General features: G+C 35.9%; 1 protein-coding gene across 2 annotated transcripts; it reads right to left on the bottom strand.

Moving 5' to 3' along the window:
* Nucleotides 1–214: 214 nt before the first annotated feature.
* Nucleotides 215–23,698, bottom strand: RHOA (ras homolog family member A). Of its 2 annotated transcripts, none has more exons than XM_026673309.2 (6): nucleotides 23,554–23,698; nucleotides 22,106–22,167; nucleotides 7,545–7,702; nucleotides 6,346–6,466; nucleotides 4,624–4,754; nucleotides 215–1,464 (listed from the first exon to the last, which is right to left on the bottom strand). In XM_026673309.2, the coding sequence occupies exons 3-6, from the start codon at nucleotides 7,698–7,700 to the stop codon at nucleotides 1,291–1,293; spliced, it is 582 nt and encodes a 193-aa protein (XP_026529094.1). In that variant the 5' UTR covers nucleotides 7,701–7,702; nucleotides 22,106–22,167; nucleotides 23,554–23,698; the 3' UTR covers nucleotides 215–1,290. The 2 variants fall into 2 exon arrangements, with proteins under 2 accessions (XP_026529094.1, XP_087811136.1); XM_087955010.1 differs by lacking the exon at nucleotides 23,554–23,698 and adding an exon at nucleotides 22,565–23,419.

The raw sequence follows: 23,698 nt of genomic DNA, 5'->3' as shown, positions 1-23,698 counted from the left end.
TTCTGCCTTTAGGCACAAGATTAGCTAACAGATATTCAGAAGCAAAATCGTTACTATGGCTTTGTGGATGCAGTATTACTAGGAAATATACTAATATGGAAACATTTTCGGTTTTCTTTATATTTTCTTTTGGATCAGATAATTCAAACTATATGTCAAGATTTATATTTGTAGAACAAGAGTGAGAAATATAAACAACCACAATACAGAGAGCTTAGAAAATTGCCTTTATTCTATTAGTTGTTGGAAACAAGAAATAGAGAAGAGTTTAGTTTGCTGCAGAACAGCAGGACATTCACAGGATGGGAATTTGGCCAGCAGATGATAAGCAAAAGTTTATGTTTAAACTGGGACCAGATTCAGCAGGGGTTAACTTAAAGCTTCTGGAACATTCAGTGACTTTTAATGTAAAAATAATGGCCTTTCCCTTTCTCCTGAAGGAGGTATTAAAGATGACTTTTCTGGGTGTGTTTAAGTCATACAAATGACCTGGATAGTTACAAATGTGGGAAGGGCACCGTTCTTTATTTGACTATTTGAAAGTACACTCTTAAAAAAACCCAGAACACTTTACGCAGAAATTACAAGCAACAGTATTAGGAAATCCAATTATACAAAAAATACTACATCTAACTGGGGCATATAGATTTATTTTTGGTAACACACAAAGTGGCACTAATTACATAGTAACTATAAGGTAACTAACATGAAATCACAGAACTGTCACTTCATAGCTGGGTGGGACTTTTGGTGTTTCAGAGAAATAATTTTCCAACTATTATTTTATGTTTCAGAGCTTTCAAACAGAAGGAGGAGAAAAAAAATCCTTCTTTTAAAATGAAAACACTGAACTTATTCAGGACCTTTCGACAGCTATGTGTGCTGTACCTGAATAGGCTAGAACATGTTAGTTATGGAGTAGTTACAGACCAATTCTCAAGATCGCCAGCTTTTTCCCATTTGTAGAAAAAAAAAAAGCAAGAAGTTAGAGAATTGTCTTGAATTAGTGCCTGGCATATTCTGCATGGTATACTCTGCAAATGCAGAAAAAAGTTTTGTTAAAGGAATGTTGAAGTTAACCCTTATGTGCACAGATGTATTTGATGCAGACCATTATAAAAAAATCATGGTTGGCTTCTAAATACTGGTAGCAAGACTCAATTTTAAATCTCTTAAGTAAATTATAGATAAATGAAAAAGGCTGGTAATCATACACTAAGATTAATAAACAGCACTTCAAAAATTCTTTTAGTGCAGGGCACTGCTTCAGCCATCTTCCCTTGGCTGTGCTTACAACAGAAGGCACCCAGATTTTTTCTTGCCACGTCGGGCTTGTAAAGCAGCTCTAGTAGCCATTTCAAAAACTTCCCTCACACCGTCTTTGGTCTTTGCACTGCATTCCATGTATCCAAAAGCACCAATGCGATTTGCCATATCTCTACCTTCTTCAGGTTTGACTGGTTCCTATTAAAAAAAAAGCTAATTAATATGAAGGTAAGGGATTTCTTTAAATATATATATATTTCCAGTTCTGATGCAGTTCAGATTCTATAGCGACTAGAATAATTTGGGGCTGTTCTTTTCTAGCGCATGGAAACTTTCTAAAATCAATGTATTATAATATTAGCTAGAGTTTTGTTGGCAGTTTTACATATCGATAGTAAAACAATTTTTAAATTCAAGATAAATATACATTATAACAATCATTTTGTTTTCTTGCACATAGCTCTGGGGAGCACATATGTTGGGTATTCTTAATCTGATTTAGTAACTTCAAAATTTTGAGCGTGTTTCATAATCTGTGTAATGTGATGGCAGGTCTTCTATTTGAGTTGGTCTATTTCCCCCCCCAGAAAAGTCACAAGAGTTTGCAAACCTCTTAGATTTAAATACAGAGCAATATAATTAAAGAAACAAAAGTTCAAGTCTTAAAACTTTTTTGGGGGGATGTGCCCACCTTGGCATAAATTGCAGTATTATTAATTTTTGTTCATTATTCGATAGGTTGTGGTATTGAATAGAAAGAACTAGCCTTTATTTTAGATGTTCTGGTTAAATTGTACAGTAGCTAGAGGACTATTACCTAAGCTAATGATACAAAAGATGTTCTAGAAATTTATTTTGTTTTTCTTGAATATTCAGAAAACTGCCAGATATTATGTACAGAATCCTAGTAAGACAACTACACGCAACGCCTACTGGATTCCACATAGAATCACAGAAGTTGAAGGCCATTTTGACCATCAAATCCAATCCTATACTCCATTGAGGAATACCAGTTAAATTAATCGCTATAGAGTGATTCCAGTTCTAAATCATAAACTGTTAAGACACTTTCCTGTAATTAATTACTTGCAAGATACTGTATAACTGAATTGTTTTTGATGGCCTGATAGCAAAGAGTAAATTCAGACACATTTATTATTATTTAAAAAAAACAGGTAAAGACATCCTTGGCTTCTGGTGATTGTATCCATGCACCTTCTTTAGCAGTATTGTAGAATACTGAAACATACTGCAGTCCTTAAACAACTGCTTTTTTTCAGGACGTCTTTTGATTTCCTAGAAGAGCCCTCAGCTCTGAAATTCCAGATGACCTTCCCTCCATGAAATGCATCTCAAATAGTTAATAAAAGTAAGTTCTTATGCTGCTGTTATTCAATCTCTAGTCTGATGTTTAAAAAGCCCTTTAAAAAGCCAAGACAGAAGTGATATTTCTGTAAATTTGTTATAAAATGGACTTTATTGTGCTTGCATATCGAAAGATAAAACATAAATAAGTATACCTCATACTTATATATCTTATTTTAAACAAATGTTTATGCATTTAAATCCTGTAAATGACCAAAAATAAAATTCTATGATGGTTACAGGTTGGAATGGAATGGCCATCTTGTAGTTTAGCAGTCTAGAAATGGCCTAGAGTAGACTGCTAAACCATCAGGAAGTCATTCCCTCTATATGTAACCATATACAGGATAATCTTTCTTCTCTCCATACTTCAGAAATCTATTTATCCTGCCAGTTTTAGAATATGGAGAAAAGGATTATGTTCAAATCTGGCATGAACCTGGAATGTGGAATGGGATGATTTGGGACTGTTTTTAACTCTGTTACTATGTTTCTCTAGTCTTCTATTCTTCTTTTCTTTCCTTCCATAATTTGTGCAATTTTAAATTCTAGTTTAATATTTTCAGTTATGCTTTTCATATAGCCACTCGCTAATTTATTTTCTGCACATAATTCATGATTTATACACTGATTCATTTCTATTTTTACTGTGTAAAATGTATCATTTCTATATGTTTCCTGTATTATTATTCTTGTTAACAGTATTCTCTCCAGCCCCTATTTTGTCCCACTGAATACATTAGGCAAGGGACATCAAAAGGACTAAACATCAGGATGGAGATATCAGTAGCCACATTAGCAAAATAATATTTGAAATGTTGGGGAAGTTACTTAAAGGCTTACTAAAATCAATACTGGGCACTTTGAAAACTACCACACTAATTTTCACGCAGTTTGGCATGATTCATAATGGTCTAGCTTTTCTGTAAGAAACCTTATTTCTGATGAAAACACAAATTTAGAAACTTTAGTAACCCATATGGTAAAGAAGTACAACTTAAAGCCATCTTCATCCCATCATAATGTTCTAACAATAATGTTATACATACCATCATTTTAATGAAGTTTTTCAGCCCTACACAACATACGCAACCTTAGTAACACACACACACACACACACACACACACACATACACACACTCCTTGTTTAATCACTGGAATTGGAACTGGCAGCTCAGCTGTTAAGGGAAGCAGTTGCTAAATGAAAATCCTGTAACCACCACTGTGCTTACGATTTTACTTACATACATACATATACACACACACTTTTGGAACATTCACCTTGGCACTAATTAGCTAAAAAGAGAATTGATGTTCCTATTCGTATACATTGGAGAGGAAGAGATTACAAGAGTAAGCAAGCATACAATAGGGAATACACATTGAAAGGAATGCCCTAGGGAGTAGTTTAGGAGGCAAACAAAAACCTTTAATGTGAACCAGATTAAGGTCTTGTCAATTTCAGACAGCAACTGGGAGCTGGTCTAAGGTCCTAATCAGGTAATTAAGGCTGACAAGGGAGCTTGTTAACTTTTCAGGGACACCCTGGACCAGGGCTGTCAAATTCCCGGCCCATGGACCAGATGCGTAACGTGCTGGCCATGGCCACGGCTGGGTTAGTGAAGGGGAAAAAAGTCCCGATACATCATGTGATGCTGCCATGATGCCGCGAGTTTGACACCGTTGCCCTGATTATGGAAAAAAGCAACTCAGTTTAATTATCTTTGCCCCACGGAGGGGCAAGAAAAGGGAAAAAAATGGGTCAGGCACAAGACAATGTGTTCTGACTGTAATGGCAAACATGTGACAGAGAGATAGCTGCTATGAAAGTTGCAAATGAAGGAATTGGTCACAAACTTACTTTTCCATCACTGCTATAATTGCAAATAGTTGCTGTCTGAGGCAGCTACTAAACAAGGACTATCTTGTCTAACCAAAACTGGCATGGTTTATTTTACAAGGCTAACAGCAATAACAAAAAAGATGACTCGCCTGCTTCATTTTAGCCAACTCCCGTCTTGTGTGTTCATCATTCCTCAAATCCTTCTTATTTCCTACCAGAATGATGGGTACATTGGGGCAGAAGTGTTTCACCTCTGGAGTCCACTTCTCTGGAATGTTTTCTGAGGTGAAGCAAATATCAGAGATCAACTCTTCAATCAATACTAAACTAAAAACAGTATCACAGATTTTTTTAACCCAAAGATAGACATAGGAACTAGTTTCCCCATATCCTTCTGAGCAGCTGCCTCACAGGATGAGTTCTCTAGTGTCTATTTAACACAGCAGCCATGACAAGCAGTGGAGGCCTGTGTTGGAAAATGTTATTAAAATATTTAAGTTAAATACTTCAATTAAATACTAGCTAAGTAAACTTTAAGTAAAACATATACGAACAGCTAAAAGTCACACTTTTTTAAGCAAAGAAAAGCACAGGCAGTTCTCAACTTATAACCATTCATTTAGTAACTGTTTGAAATTACTTAATTTGGCACTGAAATGACCATTCTTTACACTTATGACCATTGTAGCATCTCTACAGTCACATGATCAAGATTTAGACACTAAGCAACTTGCTCATATTTATGACTGTTGCAGTGTCCTGGAGTGATGTGATCACCTCTTGTGACCTTCTCGCAAGCTATCTCTTTGGGCGCATAATGAGTAAAATTGGCTCAGCAGCAATTCCGCGTCTTGTGGGGAGTCGATACTGCAGAATTCCCCCTGAATAAAAAGGTGCGGTGGGGCAGATGGGCGCGGATGCCCCCACCCCAGACGGTGTTCCCAGGGGAGAGAGAGAAGCCTCGGACCCTTTTAAAATGGAGCCACACCTGCCGAACGTGGGTGGCAGCGATCGCAGCAGCTTGGCTTGAAAAAGGTTGCAATGGCACGGGCTAAAAAATGTGGGTTGTTAGCCATGTGGCTGAGGCATTATCGCTTCCGATCGCCCTGGGGGCGAGGAGATCACTCCCCAATGCTACGGTGAGCTCCCTTGGCTAGATGTTATATGCCGTAGGGAGCTGCTTGGCTCGTTGATATGAAGAGCCTTAAAGAATTTTTTAGAGCTTAAAGGCAAACCTTTTTGTTTTTTTCTTTTGAAGTCTTTGCTATTCCGGCCAAGGGAAAGGAAAGAAAGCTGCCTATATCCATGAAGGCTGAGCAAAAACTGGGGGTGCTAGGGAGGAGTCCCGTGGAGGAGGAGGAGTGTCCTCACAATTAAAGCCCAGCCTATCAGACGAGCGACAGAAGCATCTCCCAATCAATGGATGCTCTGAACAGCTCATCTGGAGAAACAAGACACCACTGACTACACTGATTTACAATGGTAGTTGCAGCAGTCCAAGTTGCCATCGTTAGGTGAATCCTGCATGATCAGAGCATCCTTTAGTTATGTAATCACCATCTGTGATCTTCTGCCACCTTCACTGTTGACTCTGGTTGTTGGTGGCTGGCCATGAAGATTGCAAATGGCAATCATATGATCGGAGGATGCTGTGACTATCCTAATTGCAAAGTGGTTGCCAAGCTCTTGAATTGCCATCACATGGCCCTAGGGACACCATGACGGCCACAATTACAAGGACTTATTGTAAATTCCCCTCATTCAGTGCCATTGTAACTTTGAACAATCACTGAAGAAGTCATTGTTCAATAAGGGATACCTGGTACAGTAATTTGCAGAATATGGTATGTGTTTCAATTTTATTTACTTACCTAAACTATCTGGACTATCAATTGAAAAACACATTAGTATAACATCGGTGTCTGGATATGAAAGTGGCCTAAGTCGATCATAGTCTTCTTGTCCAGCTGTATCCCATAAGGCCAGCTCCACCTACAGGAATAATAAGTGCATTCATACCGGAAAAGGAAAAAAGTGCTCTGATAAAACATAGCTAGTCAAGATTCATTTCATAGGCTGCCACTTCTCATCCATATAGACAACATGTGCTATGTATGATCTTCAGTTATGATGACAAAGCTACGGGAGTACAGGTAGTCTTCAACTTACAACAGTTTGCTTAGTGACTGTTCAAACAGCACTGAAAAAAGTGATTTATGACCACTTTTCACACTTATTACCGATACAGCATCCTCATGGTCACATGATTTACATTCGGATGCTTGACCACTGATTCATGTTTATGAAAGATACAGTCTTTCTGGATCATGTGATCACCTTTTGCAACCTTCTGAGAAGCAAAATCAGATTCATTTAATAAGTGGGTTACTAATTTAACAACTGCAATGATTCACTTAACCAATGTGGCAAGAAAAGTTGTAAAATGGGGCAAGACTCACTTAACAAATTTCTCATTTAGCAACATAAATTTTGGCCTCAATTGTGGTTGTAAGTTGAGGACTACCTGTAATTCCTTGTTTTTGATGCTGACCTGAAAGGATGCTTCAAGTTTTTGTCTGGCTTGTTGAAACAAACTGTTAAAATCCATTTGAATCTTCAAATGTTTAGTGTGTTCATTATTACTAAATGTGACTGTTTTATAGATATTAATAGCATAGCATAACTAAGTTTAAATAATTCTGAATATTCAGGCCCATTCCAATTTGCAAATTATTTATAAGAAATAAATCCTATATTAAATTATGGGTTAATTTCCACTTTGTTTTTTTATGTGCAATTGTAAAAGCTTCTGTGCAGCAAAAATATAATTTGGGGATCTACAAAGATCTACACAACACCATTTCAAGGTTTCAGAGATGATGCGAAAGCAGTGCATCTCCTGGAGTCACGTCTCACTTTCATGTCTTCAGCAGGACTATTTATGAATGGAAGAGATTTTACCATTGTGAGAAGAGCATTCTGGATCCAACATATTGCACAAAACTTTAGTTCACGTATGTTAGTCTATAAAGTTTTTTAAACAGAAATTGACAGTGGCAGAAAAACATACCTGCTTTCCATCGACTTCAATATCTGCTACATAGTTTTCAAATACTGTAGGAACATAAACTTCAGGAAACTGGTCTTTACTAAATACAATCAGCAGACATGTCTTGCCACAGGCACCATCACCAACTATAACCAGTTTTTTCCGAATGGCTGCCATAGCTGTGAGGGAAAAAAATGATTATTAAAACATGCAAGAGATTTTTAAAACTTAAGATATTTCACTGAATAAGGGAGACAAGGAAAATGATAGTAAAATTACTGGAAGTTAACTATTGCTATTTCCTCCATCCAGAAACTTTCTGAGGTCCTCACTAAATATAAAGTAAACTGCATCTATCGATTTATTTCTTGTTCTAGACTTAAATACAATAATGAAATCTAAGACTGCAGACTAGAATCTAGTTTGATTTTTTGGAACCCAATATATGCATTGTAGTCTGGTGCAAAATACATATATGGAATTAAAGAATACTGAACTAGAGCATGTGTTTTGGGTCCAGGACAGAACAAAGTTCACAAATCTCCTCTAAAAAAGTCTACCCAAAATTTCAGAGTAGGTTTTTTTTTTTTTTTGAGGGTAGTTCTGTTGCTGTCAAACAACTGGAATCACATAATGCTGCTGTTATAGAATTCTACCATTTGACTCAGTTGTTTCTTTGGACTTTATAACGTAATAGTTTTTTTTAACAAGCCACTAGCTCTCCTCTCAACTCTTCTTTTTATATATACAACACTGGTTTTTTGGATCCTCACCATCTTCTTAACTAAACAGTGCAGATGTTGTTCTACTTCAATCTAAAGCACTGTATCAGTCTTTCTATACTGTATTCTTAACAGGATAAGGAAACAGAAAGGCATGTCCAATGACGTAACGGCCAATTCTGATTTTTTGCCATACCAAAAATATTAAATATTATTTCCTACTCCTGCAGATAATTCATTCACTATATAAAGGACAGACTGGAAATTCAAGTAAGCTAATCCAAACTGAGTCTGAAGTCTGAGGTCATGCTATAAATAAAAACAGCATGATCATATCAGTCTATCTTCTTGTTTACCCATCCTATTCGTCCAGAAGGCTCTACTGCAGCCATATAAAATTTAGTTGGCTTCCCTTTGGTTGCAATGGTTGTGGTTCAAAACAGAATGTGTATCTGTGGGTAAGTGTGTAAATAAGAAATATGATATAATGAACATAAACCAAAAGTGGCATTGCAAATATTATGTATAAAGTATTAATATTATTAATACTTTATTAATCCTGTTATGTTTTAAGTAAGTAAAATGGTATCAGTCTTAGAAATATTTGAATAGCCATGTTGCTTAACAGATATACTTACTATAGTACACTGAATCACAAGCCCTTTGCCCTTTCTGTTTCCTTGTGTGCAAGGTTACTTCCCTCAACTTTGTCCTTTGCTTAAATCCTTTTCTTTTGAACAATTACAGTTCAACACCTTTTAAATTCTTTTAAAGAGACACTGTTTATTTTAAGACAAGGAACCCACTCAAGTGTATCAATCCAAAGATACTTTATATGGGGTCTGTCTAGGAATGCTGCTCCCTCAATAGAAGTGATCCAACCATAATCCAACTTCCAACTGGTTTTCAAGGACAGCCCCATGTAGTAATCATGGAGCTGATAAGTTACTAGGGTATGGGTGATTGTTTTGTGACTCAAACATGGGGGAATACTGCCACTAATTTTGGGTGATTTCACTGCCAAGATTCAGCAGTACAAGAATTGTATGAGGCTTGCAGTTGCAGACTGCCCTCCAGTTTCACAACTCATTCACAAAAATGTAGAAGAGTACCAGATTCAAAACAGTAATCTGGAATACAACTAATTCCTTTAAACAATCCAACATGATTATTTCAGTGTACAATGCTGACTTGCTTTAATGTACCTCAGAATTGATTATTTTTGTTGCCTCAGTCCAACATAGCTATTTTGTAAACTGACAATTCATGAGACAATACATTCCATTCTTTAAAGATCCTCTTTGTGCAACCTTTTATTTCCTTCCCATCCTTATAACTTTGGGAAAAAGACTTTATGAAGTTAGGGTTCTTTTAAAAGGGCAAATAAGATAGAAGTTATCTCCCCAGTTCCTCCAATGTATTTATTTGCTGCCTTAGAAGCCTTATTAGGGACATAAAGGCTCTGGAGAGTAAGAACTTCCAAAGTAGAACTCTCAATTTATTTGAGAAACTTAAAAAAGATATACATTTCATCAAATTTTACTTTTGCAAAATTTGAAAATACTTAGGCAACATCAATTTCCAAGAATACTGCTCGCTTAGTAACTTGGTCAGAGGCAATAACATCGCTGTCAGAATAGTATTAGCGGTGGTCTTTGTTTAAGGGCCTCTGGTTCACCAGCCATTCAAATTTACAATGGTACTGAACAAGTGCTACTTATGAGAGGTCCTCATACATGTGGCCCCTACAGCATCCTATAGCCATGTGATCATGCTTTGCAACATTCCCTGCAGACTTCCAATAAGCAAAGTCACCGGGAAGCAGGTAGGAAGTTAGAAGTTGCAGTAACATGAGGTTCTCACTGAATGATGGTAACTTGGATTGTGAGAATTGCCATCACTAAGTAGCACAATGACGTGGTTTTTCAACTTACAACATATTACTTAAAAAGAGTTTCAAGTTCGAATTAGCATTGTTAAGTGAGGATTAAATCTTAATTCCTAGACTTTTTCAGTGACATGTTTTAAAAAATGCTTTAAGTAGTATATTTTGGGTAAATGAAATATATATTTAATATTGGGGATATTGGGGACAGGAATAGATGTTTCACATAGCTTGCATTTTTAAAAAAATGAATAGATTTTTAATTCAGCAGTGAATTAAACATGGCTCTCATATACTTTCTGCAACAAGGTAATTGGTAAGGATGTGCAAAGTGTTCCATTCAAAGGATAGAACATTCTGGGAAACTCTGGAATTCTCTGTTTTTCTCCACTTATGCTGATCTGGTTATTTGCACTGGTCAGCAATTTTCCAGAAGTACATTTCTGAAACAGGAAACAGTCTGTTCCCAGAGGATTTCTGGAAAACTGTTGGACTACCTTCAGAAGAGCCAGAGAGGGGTGGCCCACAAGAAAAGTGAATGTTTTAGAGTTCCCAGAATACAAGGTTTCCCAGTATCCTAGTAGCTGCAATCAATTCTTATTAAACACTCATAGTTATAGTTGGCCCTGACACTACAGGCCTTGAGAAATAGAGTTAGGATTTGGCTCTTTCCCTGGATACTTGGCTCAGGATGAGCAGAATTCCCAATTAGTGTGACCTAGCATATTTAATTTGATCATTGTTTGCTTGTTTGTTTTAACGGTATGTTATTTTTGTTTTATATTTTTGTTTAATGGTTTTTGTATGCCACCCAGTATCAGTGTATGAGTTGGGTTGCCATATACATATCCCAAATAATTAATAATAACGAAAAGTATCTTTAACTGTCTAAAATATGTTTCTACAGTTGGCTTTGGAGATTACTTTCTTTATTATTCAGTGAGCGGGTAAGAAAAATGAAAAATCTGCAAGCGTTAAAACTGTTTCCTGTAGTTAAATTCAGTGCATGAAGTAAGCTGTTGGCAGCTGCTAAATGCAACATTAGCTTTCTTAATTAAAAAAAACTCAAGAAGAACAAAACTTGCTTTCACTGTGTTATTTGGAAACTTACATCAGTTTTCAATTACAATTAACAGATTAAATGTTTATAAATAAATCCCTCTATTCAAATTCCATACCAAACTGGATAGAAAAGAGTTTAATGACCCAGTCCAATTTTATATTTAGTCTACATGAACATTAAGGGTCAGAGTAATAGTTAAATACATCAGCACCCTTCATCGAAACACAGTTTTCCTCACTTAGATGTAATGTGAACAACCAGGAGATGAACACTGTATTTGTAGCAAAGCCATCTTTTAGAGTAAATCTGAGCAAAGGTCAGGTTCTCATATGTTAGGCTTAAATTAATAACCATGAATAAATATCTTAGACAAGCCTAGCCTACTTCATAGAACTAAAAAGGTAGGCTCTGATTTATCACAAGACATGACTAAAATCATTTGAAAACCCAGTCTCCTATGCCATATCAAAATGGATTTACAATTTTAAATATAATATTCAAAAGTAACATGATATACAACATAGGAAGCTACTCTTTGAAACAGTGGTCGTCAACCACTGGGCCGGGGCCCACTGATGCGCTGTGAGAAAATCTCACCTGCAGAGCACTTCCCCAAAGCAATTAATCCAGGCTGCGCAGAAACACAAGGCTGTGCTGCCCACATGGCCACCCACATGGAAACCCTCCCCGCCCACTCACTCCTCACCTGGAAAACTTGCTTGCTAAATTGCTATTTTTCCTTTTTCCGACCATCAGCTATTCTGCTGTACTGGGAGATTTAGATTAGCTAGGAAACAGGAAATGGTTGGATTTCTTGCTTTCTAATTAGTCTTTAGATCTTCGGCTCAGCACAGCCGAACCTCCCTTAGGACTGAAGGTTTGCTTACAAGCAAATTCAGTGCAGACTCACGGCAAGCAAATTTGAGAGACTGAGCTAGCCGATGGCAGATTGAGAGATTATTGAATGATTCTGTGAACAACTCAATCTGCCTGCCTGCTTTGCCTGATTTTGGGTAAAAGTTGCTCTTTTTTAAATAAAAAAATTCAATATTTACATGCATGGTGTATTGTGAGTTAATATTGTGAGTTTGCTTGCAAGCAAATTTTATGTGACAGACTGAGCTAGCCAATGGCAGATAGATAGATGTCTGAATGAATCTGTGATTCTGTGAGCAACTCAATCTGCCTGATTTTGGGTAAAAGTTGCTCTTTTTTTACAAAAAAAATTCAATATTTATATAAATATTTATAATATTTACATACAAGCCATGCCCAGCCAATCACATGAGCCACACCCACAAATTAGGCCATGCCCACAGAACCGGTTAGTGGTCCTTGGGATCTAAAATTATGAGTTTGGTGGTCCCTGAGGTCCAAAAGGTTGGCGACCCCTGCTTTGAAAGGTTCAAGTCAGAATCTTTATTAGATGGCAAGAGTTGTTAAGATTAGGAATATAAACCTCAAGTAAGACAAAACAAGCTACTTTAATTGACCCCTATTCTGAAATTGAGATTTCTACCCACATGTACGGTATTGTTGAAATTATATTAGTTTTTTAAAAAGCAAAGCAGATTTTGCTCTTGGGGGGAACACAATCAACTCTTTTTATCAAACAGAATCAGGAGAGGTTTTCCAGTGCAGTCCAGTCTACAGTATAAACCAAAGCCAACAAACCTCCAGGTGTTCCCAAATGTAACACATCTTCACAAAAGAACTTTAGAACTTCACTAGGTTTCTATATTCTTTCAGGCCATACTTTTTACCCATATGCCCTATATAACCTCCTTATTCATTTTCACATCATCCCTTAATTATAATGTCTTCAAAAACTTAGACTGCAGAGATGAGAGTGGTCGTTTTCCTCAAATATGAACCATTCCATTATTTCCATTCTGGTAATGCATCTTGGGCAGCATTTTTTTTTCTTAATCTGTTCTTTTTTGTTTTAGCTAAACAATTAAAGCTATTAATTTCACTACCATGGGCAAGTTTACACTGTTTTCAAGTCATTCATAGGAAATTGATTATAGTTAATGAAATGCTACAAAAACAACACAAATAGCTCTAAACTATTCTAAATACTCTATACATAGAATGGAAAATACATATAATGCATAACATCTCTTTCTAAAAGATTAAACCAAAGGAATAAACTCCTACTTTTAGAACAGTTTGAAATTATTTGCAAAAGCCAACATATAAATGGACTTCATGTTACATATATCTATGACTTTTAGTAATAGATTTTTACAGAACTGCCCTTTGCAATCTAGTTTTGTAATATTAATGATTGTACATACAGAACTGCCAGAGTACTCTAACATAAAACATTAGATTTTTCTATACATAATTTACACATATAAAATATATTTTGTAAACAATATTTTTAAAAAATAATCTGGTTTATTCAGCATGTTTTGTTGTGTGTTTACATGTGTGTTGTCAAATCTTATTTCTCTTCCATTGTAAGAATTGGTTTGTTATTGGCTATTAAGTTCAGGTTGTTTCCCTATACAGAAAAGTACCCATCTTACCTGTTCCTAGTGAGAAGATTAGTAAAATCATTCAGTAGAAAGATAAGGCTGGAATGTGGAAGGAAGTGAGCAGCTTATCAAAATTCTAAGTTTTGCTCCTCTATTAGAAGGAAGAAATTGTTGCTCTGTTCTCAGTGATCAGTTGATGACTAATAAACTAATGAGAAAAGAATGGCTGAGCCTGCAGAAAGTCTAACTAAAGGTCACTTGCCCATAAATGATTTATAAATAAAAATGGATGGAACATGTGAAAAATAATCTAATATATGAAATACCTATAACAATAAATAAATGCAAACACTAGTTTAATCCCAACTAAATATAATTGTTGTGCACAAATGTAATTGAATTTAGAAAATATATGCAGCATGAAAGGGGAAAAAGCATAAATCAGTATTTTGTTTCTAAAAGTAAAAGTTATGCATCAGTTGATTTAAGTTTTAAATCAGAGTATGTTCAAAACTTGTCAATTAATGCAATTCTTTTCCTATGAAAGGATTCATAAAATATGCTAGTTTAGGAGAAAATGGGATTTAGCATGTTGTAATAATCCAGTCACTGAATTAACATGCTGTATAAATCAGGTCATCACATTAAATCATAATATATTTTGTTGGCTGTACATTAAATGAATACAGGAATGTGTTTTGTTAACATTTAGAATTTGTAAACAAAACCTTTCAGCATTTTTGAACAAGCTCTGGAGTTATGAGCTTTTAAGGAAAAGTGGTGAAAAATATTTAACATTATATTTCAAGTCTATTATTTGATTCACACATAATGCTGTTATTGCTTACTTTTGGCAGAGTATGATTAACTGTGAACAGTGTAACAAAGACTTTTTTGATTAGAATTATGTGTATATATATCGATGAAAATTTGGAAGGAGTATGGCAGTATACTAACATTTAATGCTGTTATTTTAGAGGGATAATTGAACAATTATTCCTCAAAATGGAAAAATATGTCTGATAGCCCACTTTACAATAAGGGTAATAAAAACTAGGACAAAAAACCCCCAGCTTATTTAATCTACAGGTTTTTTTTTCAAACATAAACATCAATTGTACATTGTAACTATTGTAATATTTCACAGGATGTCAAAAACTTAGGATAACAAATCTGTATTGAAATGACTGTCGGCAAGACAAACTACTAGACAAAAATGGTTTAAGACTAAGAATGACTAACATTTGAGAGAAATTGTTGAAATATTTGATGAAAATTATTTTGTTTTTTGAAGAAACAGCATCAGTGTTGATGTTAATTCATAATTTATGAAGTTTGCTTGTTTTAATAAATCATAAATATTTGGGTTTATGATATGACAAAATGCAATTCATTTGAAATGGATGTGGAAGCTTCCAATTACCTCTATATAGCCATAATAGAGCCTTTTTCTACCTTTCCCTCTTACCACATTTTAGCCTAAACACACTTTTAAATTTATTTTTAAATATGAAATATGAAAACAAGAAAAACAAGAATAAAAAAGTTTGTGAGTTTCATTGCCAAGTGACACAATTTTAGATACCCATGTTCAACAGTTCTGTCAAATAGAAATGTGTATAGATATTTAAGAAGTTTCCTCAATATTACATGATGTGGATGTACTGTATTATTATGCTAAAATCTAATATCTTTTACCATATCATGACTTTGCAAAGAAAATTTATCTAAAGATAAATAGGTGAACAATGCTTATGCAAAATTTATTTATTAGATCAATCCCACAGTGATACTCTACCACTGAATACTTTTGCCCAAAGTGTTTTGTCTGTGCCAGACTTAAATGAGACAATGCCTTATCTACATTTCAGGGGCAGTCAGAAGCAGGTCAATCCATTTTTATTGTGTCCTGCAAAGTTCAATCCAAATAATATTTATTCTCTTGTCAGGAGAGAAGTTAAATGTTCTGGAAAGGACAAAGGTGGCACCCCAAATGTAATTAAGCAAACACACTTGTTACCATAAGCAGAATATCCATGAAAAGTATACAACCAAGATTTGCCCTCAAGCTACAAACTTCATTACTACTGACCAAAACATTACCATCTGGAATTAATCAGAACTCATTTGTCTTCATCCAAACTATTAATCAGCAATATTCCTTATGATAGCAATTTTATGTAGATATAAATATAGAAGGAAATGGTCCTTTAACAAGACAAATATTATAGACCAGAGATACACAGTGACACTGACCTGAGATACTACAGGTCAGACTGGAGGAATTTTCAAAAAGAGATCATTGAAACTTTCTACATGCATTGAAAGTAGTTTTCTGGCAACAGAGGAGTAAACCCTTAACCCAAAGGACTGAAGTTCTGGGAAAGCTCTTTAACAAGACTACAGCTAGTTGGATGGGAAAATCTCAAAGCAAACATTTCCTTTGCAACAGATTAAAAAAAAGATTAATAATTCTCCCCAGCACAACTTCAAGACAAATGTCATCCACAATAATAACTACTGGAATATAGTTTTCTTAAGATCCAAAAGTACCAGACATGTTTACCATGGTCAATGATACCAAATATCAACACATTTCAAAAGATTGTTTGCTTGAAAACTCTTTTGATCAACAAAGAAATTCCACATGGCAAACACACTAGGTAAAAATCAATAAAAAGAGTAAAGTAACAAAAGCAGGTAACCCTATATAACCATATATAAGTATTAAACAATAAGCTTCTACACTCTATCTCAAGGCTTTCTGGAAGAGCTTTACAACTGAACAAGATCAAGACTGTACAATTTGGGGTGTGTGTGTGTGTTCCACAGGGCATGTGAAGCTACAAAAAATTCTAACCCTCAAGATATTCAGCATAAATAAGATAAATTTATTGTCATTGTACTCAGAACCTGAGAACAACGAAATAAGGTGCTCTTTCACAACATACGGTGCTCTTTCACAAATGCATAATTTAGATGCATTTGAAGTTGTGATGCCACAACTTTTTTAATCACATTGGTTAAAATAGTATACTGTAATTAAGACTGCCCCATTATGATAATTACCCAAAACTAAATCAAGGATAGGTTCAGAAGAGGGTTTTTTATGGAAAAGAAAATCCTCCTCACTCACAAATAGACATCCAATGACTCCATTGAATTAAACTCGCAGAGAAGCTGGTTTATTCAGTCAAGAAAGACAAGGATGGTAGCAGCTTTTGCTGGTCGAGATATCCTGACTATATCCAGAATTTGTAAGCTAAGAAAAGTCCAAAACAAAATACAGTAGTTACATCCACACTAGAAATATGGATTTCTTCAATACTGTAAATTTAAAGCAGCAGGTATAAAGAATGTCATCACAGTGGACCACCAGTTGTCCCTATTCCCTCTACCAACAGCCTAGTGAAGTACGTCTCATGCAACTTAACAATCCACTGAATGAACACAGCCCTGACAGGGAAGTTTTCTTTGCTGCTCTTGCAACCACAAATTATCTCTAACTGCACTCTAGTCCATTTTCATCTGTCATCTGTATCCACTTTTGCTCTCTTAATCTCCTATTTGTTGTTCCCAATTTAAATCTGATTCATATTTTAGCCATTTTCATATTGTACAGAGCAGCCAATAGTTTAACACTACCTCCACAAAACAAGATAGCAAACACTCAGAACTCATTCAGGAAACTATTCAAACCTTATGAGTGTTAGATCAGAATCCTTTTAAGCAGACCACTTCTACAAGGAATTGTACCACCAGTCATGTGCATACAAATAGATCTTGGGTTAGTAGATATTTATGGAAAGGATGAAATTGTTCCCTATACAGGTAGTCCTCAACTTATGAGCACAATTGAGGCCAAAAAATTTATTGCTAAATAAGTCAATTGTGAGTTTTGCTCCATTTTACAACCTTCCTTGCCACAATTGTTAAGTGAATTGTTAACTGCAACCATCATAAATATGAACCAGTTGCCAAGCAGCAAAATTTTTGATCACATGACCATAAGGATGCTTCAATGGTCATAAATGTGACATTTTTTCCAGTACTGTTATAACTTCAGTCACTAAACTTATAACTGTAAATTAAAGACTATTTGTATATGCACATTAATTTTCATTCTGTTTTAGTAGAATTTTCTTCCTTTCTCTTTGGTCTGCTAATTCTAAAATTCACTTCATATTGTCTGCATTTTCAAAAACTTTTTACAAACATACAAAAAATTAAACAGACTGTTCTCGTCTATGTAGTGTCTGAAAATTTGTACTTAAAAGTTTCTTTAGCCATTTTAAAGTCTATACTGTTGCATTTAGTCCTAATTCATTCTAACTTTGATTTATTGATTGATTGATTGATTGAAAAGCATATTTTGCTCAATTTTAATCTATAGTTAGACTTAATGCTAAGTTTGTATCCATGCTAGAATTCTGGGCCAGACTAATTTCAAATTCTAATATAAAGCTGCAAAGATTTATAAATAATTCTGAATTTAAATATTGCTTATGAAAAGAAATTTTCTACTTCTCTCTGCAACATCTGCCCCAATTCTGCTTTGCAAGAATCCCAAACTTCTAAGGCAGATGGGGGTTAGGTGCTACTAACTCCATCTTGGATCCAAAGGACATTCCTGCTCTTTTGTGGGTAGTACAAACTTATCCAGAGCAGCAATTCTCTTGCTACCAGAAAACTAACCACTACATATAATAGACTTCTATGGACCATAGCCTACTTCGTCAGTTACATATATATGTATATATATAAAATTATTTTTGTAAAATAATACTAAAAGCACAGGAGAGAACTAAAGCAGTACTGTATTCTACTATTGTACTCAGGAAAAACAGCATATTCCTGAAAATTAGTATTAAATCTCTGTGACTTTCAGTTCAGTCTCCTTATACTTAAATTGACCTTTATGATTAATTTCTTCACAAGGACAAATGTTGAAGACAGTGGCGAAGCATTTGAGGAGTTGAAATACTCCCTTACTGGATTTTTTCGACATTCAATGTGAGTGAAAGTATTCTCTTGAAGAGATTTCTCTATTCCTAACAAAGTGGAAAAGTGCAGAATTTTTCAAAATGTATTCCATGAAACTCTACAGTTCCAAGAAAGCTTGGGGAGGTTATATGAGATTAAAGGCAAAAAACAACAAACAAACAAGCCAATTTTCTATCACTAGAACTTTGTCTTTTAATCAGGGTTTTTTTAAAAAAACGAAAAAAATCTTCAGCCTGAACAATTTGAAACCTGCAATAAATCCCTTCTGTTTGATGATGGTACATTATAACACTGAACAGTGAGCAGTTTTGTGAATAACCAGTATTTTATAAGAATAATTGACTCAGAAAGGTTGAGAAGGCAATGAAGGATAAGCATCCACACCAGTGCCTTATTTGATAATATTTAACATCTATGTATAAATAGTCATTAAGTTTCTTAGTTCTTGAAAAACTTTTGTGCTATTCATCCAGAGCAGCACTGGTTAATGAACCATGGGGAAAACAAAAGAACTGTCAAAAGCTCTGTGAAAGAAAATAAGTTTCAACTTTATAGACAAGGAAAAGGACATAAAAAGATATCCAAATGTTTGAAAATGCCAATCAGTACTGTTCAAACACACATCAAGAAGTGGAAAATTAGAGGTTCTGTTAATATTAAGAAAGATATTAGATACAACTGTCTGGAAAATTTGTCGGGATGTAAAGAAAAAATCCACAGTTAACTTCTACTGAAATACATGCTTCTTTTAAAGAAAGTGGTAGGGCTACTTCAGCATGCACAATAAGGAGAGATTTGAATAAAAATGAGCCACATGGTAAAGTTGCCAGAAAAAAAGCGGTTGCCACTTGCTTCATCAATATCACAAAAGAGCCCACTCACAATATGACAGACAGCACCTACAGAGGCCTTAAAATTAGCAGAATGAAATCATTTGGAGTAATGAAACCAAACTAAATTTTATGGTCCGTAAGTATAAATGTTGTTTGGAGAGGAGCCTATTACAAAGGAGCATACCATTCCTACTGTGAAGTATGAAGGTGGATCTCTGCTGGGTTTTTTGGGTGTGTGTCTGTGTCTGTGCAAGGTACAGTGGCATGGAAAATTTAGTCAAAACTGATGGCAAGATGAATGCAGAATATCAGAAAATAGTGGAGGAAAATTTGCATTCATCAGCCTGAAAACTGCACATGGGACACACTTGGGCTTTCCAACGTGACAATGACCTGAAACATAAGGTCAAGTTTATCCTTCAATGGCTGCAGCAAAAGGTTCTAGAGTGGCCATCACAGTCTCTTGATCTCAACAACTTTGGTGAGATCTCAAACATGCAGTTCATTTATGCTAGACAACCAAAGAATATACAGGACTTGGAGGAGTTTTGTCAAGTAGGATGGACAGTTTTACCACAGGAGAAAATAAAGAGTTCAATTCACAGTTATCACAAAAAACTGCAAGCTCTCATTGATGCCAAAGGTGCAATATTAAGAACCAAGAGCATGTAAACCTCTGAAAGGACCATTTCATTATTTCTTTTATTGCTATGGTTTAATGATTGTGTTATTCTGTGATGCTTAAAAGTTTAATTTGAATCACAAATTCTGCAAGGGGTATGTAAACTTATGAGTATAACTGTAATTGCCACTGCTGGCTTTTTTGCATTTTATTTCCTTTCCCTTATTGGTTTTGTTTTCTCTAGACTACTCCCAGTAAGATAGTTACATATTTACCATTTCTTAAAAATTATATTTCATATATCATTTGAAATGAACAATGGTTCATAACAGCATATATAATTGTACATTTGATTATTTGGAGACCATCTATTTATCAAAAGGATAGTCTTGTGGGAACTCAACTTCAAGTTAGTGATCTTTATACAGACCTCTTATCAAATCCAAATATCTATGCAGCACTGATACAATATCAATTGAGAGACAGAATGAAATATTATCTGATTACCAATGACCTCACTATAAATACTATGGCAACTTTACTGCCCCTGTTAAAAAGCACATATGGGTCTCCATAAGATAGCTTCAAAACTGCATAGGAACCAAATCCTATAAGAAAAAACAATCACCATTTATCTTTTTTCCAAAGCCTAGATCACATACCTGATCAAGAAATATATCATGGTTTATTGTATCAGAAGTCATGAAAAACTAGAGAACACTGTTAAAATTGGTTCTCATTCATCAAGGTGATCAGGGATACATGACAACCACAGTCCTGAAGCCATTCAGAAATGCTGATTAGCAACAGGGATTCCAGTGTTTTATGTACAGCTTCCACATGGTTCAGGAAAACACAGCCATTTGTACCTGCTGCTATACTCCAAAACATCTGAAGGGTACCTGGTTACCTATCCCTGAGGAATGTTTTATCCAAAAGCATCTGGATCCATTATTATTCTCATAATCCTCAAAAATATGTTACCAATGTGATAATAGATATTAAAAATTCTTCTTGAAGTTAATTTTAATTTCAGTTCCTGTCAGCTTGTAAATAATCAAGGTGGAAAAGAATATGGTCATATATCTTCTATCCACTGGACAAGAATTCAAAATTAGGTTGCATAATTTAGTAAAGTCTAAATTAACCAAAGACAAACATGTTTCAGAACAAAAAGTACAATTGTTCGTATTTTTTTAAACACAGAACATTGCATAAATACTTCTACCTTACTCTGATTACACAGCCTTCTCTTCTACTGCAGTTTTCAACACACAATTTTAGTGTGGTTGCTATGGTAATCACAACAGCATCTTGATAGGCCTTCATTATTTGACAGGTGTTTGTTAGGAGAAAACTACTGACTTTAATAGAGATTAATTGTTCTGGCTACTGAATTTGTAGTATGGAAATATTGTTTATAAGTAATTGCCTGCTAGTTTTAGAGCAATGAAGCATGATAGATCTTGCTACTTTTATTAGTCATAGCATGCTGTGATTGGTTATAGCCATCATTATAATTAGATTTATCCTTCCCTGATGTTGCATTGTGTAAGAGTAAGACAAAATCCAAAAATCTGCACCATTCATCAGACTAACAAATGGTATATTTAAAAGTCTTCTAGAAAAATATTTTTGTGTGCAATTCTCACAAATATTAATTATGATGGTCTTATTACTTATTTTTACATCACCTTCTCTACTTATTCAGGCCAGAATTCTTCATTTATAAGACACAAATCACAGAATATCAAGGGACAAAGGAAACCACTATGGCCACTATGTTGCTATTTTAATGGTAAAACAACATTGTATTTTTACTGTTCTGCTGCCTCAAAGTTATCATGGCATAATTTAATACTGTACCCAAGTCTCATCAGGATACAATTCTGTACTACTATATCTTATTTGTTCTACATAAAATTAATATGTGTGTTAGAATTCATAACTCACAAAGACAGAAATCTCACCTCAGCCACAAAGTCTCTAAATAGTTTCAGGCAAAACACTGTTCTTTCACTTTCAGCACCACCTAAAATTGGGAAAGCAGATATATTGCAGTGTTATTGAATTATTGCTGATAAAATTGCCTTAAAAATATCAAAATATGTACTAAGAGTTATTGTAGCAAAAGTTATCTGAAAACATATAGTTAGAACTTATGGATGTGATTACTCTAAGTCAGGGGTTCCCGACTGGGGGTGCTCACACCTCTTCAGGGTGAGAGACAATATTTCAGGGGGTGCAAAAACTTGGGTTTAGAAGTTTCAAAATTATAGTGTATAGGTATAATTATAAACATATAATTATAAATTTTAAGGAGCATGGGAATTTATCAGAAGCGTTTTAGGGGTGTGGGATATAGAAAACGTTAGGGTCTAAATAATTAATGGGAATACTCAGGAAACACTGTTTTTATGCTTATTTACCTTAAAGAAGCCAATCAGAGATAATCAATTTTCATAGAATATATTAATTTTCTCATATTATTTAGCTGAGCTACTTATTTCATAACTGTTATCAAACACCCACTTCTTCAAAACAGCATTCTCCTTAAATAAAGAGGGAGGCTCTTAGGACAGGAAGGCCTAGAAATAACCAACTCCAAAAACTACAAAAAAGCAGACTTCCAAAAGCAAAAGCTTTCTTTCAAACGTTAGGGGCCAAAATGGACTGTCTACTCTGGAGAGATTCAGCAGAAGGCGTGCCACCCCAAATACCTTTTGTGAAGCCTCAAAAAAAAAACAACAAAAAAAAAACACCCACCGACAACAACCCTAGTCCACTTAACTTCTTTCCTTTGTTTTTGTTTTTTTACGTCTTAATTTGACTTTTAAACACGTATGACGAAGAACTTGGGAGGGTGGGGAGGGATCCGCCGCCCCTTCTCCAGGCGAATAAGGAGCAGAATTATCCATATTCAGGAGGAGGAGGAGTGGCGGCGGCGGGGCAGGGAGGAAGACGCCCTGATAGGACCAAGGCCCACCGAGAGACCGTTTTGTTTCCGCCTCTTCGAGACCCCCCTCCGCTTAACTCCGCCAAAGGGGAGAGCAGCCCGTCGCGCCCTGAAGCCGACGGGGACGTGAGCCTCCCCCTCACCCCCTTTCCCCCGCCCCCGCCTCGCCCTCGCCCTGCAACAGAGTCGAGGGAGCCTCGGCGCCCCCTCCCCTCCCTTCTCCTAGCTCTCAACCCCCGCCCAAAGGAGCGTGCGCGCGCCAGTGCCGAGGCGGGGAGGGGGGCTTCCTATCCCAACCGCCTCTTCCTATCCCCGAGCGGCCGCTGGTGGCGGGTGGGGCAGGCCGCACAGGGAGCGGCCGCGGACGGCCAAGCTTCCGCTCCCTTCCACTTTCTGGCTTTCTCTCTGACGGAGCCCGCTCGCCGTGCCAGGGAAGCTCCGCAGCCCCGTCCGACCCACTACCTGAGGGGGGGCTCTCCTGCGTCTCCCCGGCGCCGCCTCCTTATCCGTCCACGGGCCCAAACTCCGGCGGCACCTAAGAACGGAAACCGGCGGGGAGGGTGAAAGAGGAAAGCGCGTCCACGGTCTCATACAAAACGCGACGTGC

The sequence above is a fragment of the Notechis scutatus genome, chromosome 2 (genome assembly GCF_049901735.1).
Source record: "Notechis scutatus isolate UNSWTSFEM ecotype Mainland chromosome 2, rNotScu1.2, whole genome shotgun sequence".
NCBI lineage: Eukaryota > Metazoa > Chordata > Lepidosauria > Squamata > Elapidae > Notechis > Notechis scutatus.
Note: the sequence above shows the minus strand (reverse complement) of the source record. Positions and strands in the feature narration are given on the sequence as shown.

What these genes read in the sequence shown, in the direction of transcription:
- RHOA (XM_026673309.2), bottom strand. Translation starts at nt 7,700, where the DNA reads ATGGCAGCCATTCGGAAAAAACTGGTTATAGTTGGTGATGGTGCCTGT. An exon ending in TGATAGTCCAGATAGTTTAG is followed by an intron (nt 4,755 to 6,345) that starts GTAAGTAAATAA and finishes GCTTCACCTCAG; the next exon opens with AAAACATTCCAGAGAAGTGG. An exon ending in AGTTGGCTAAAATGAAGCAG is followed by an intron (nt 1,465 to 4,623) that starts GCGAGTCATCTT and finishes TTTTTTTAATAG; the next exon opens with GAACCAGTCAAACCTGAAGA.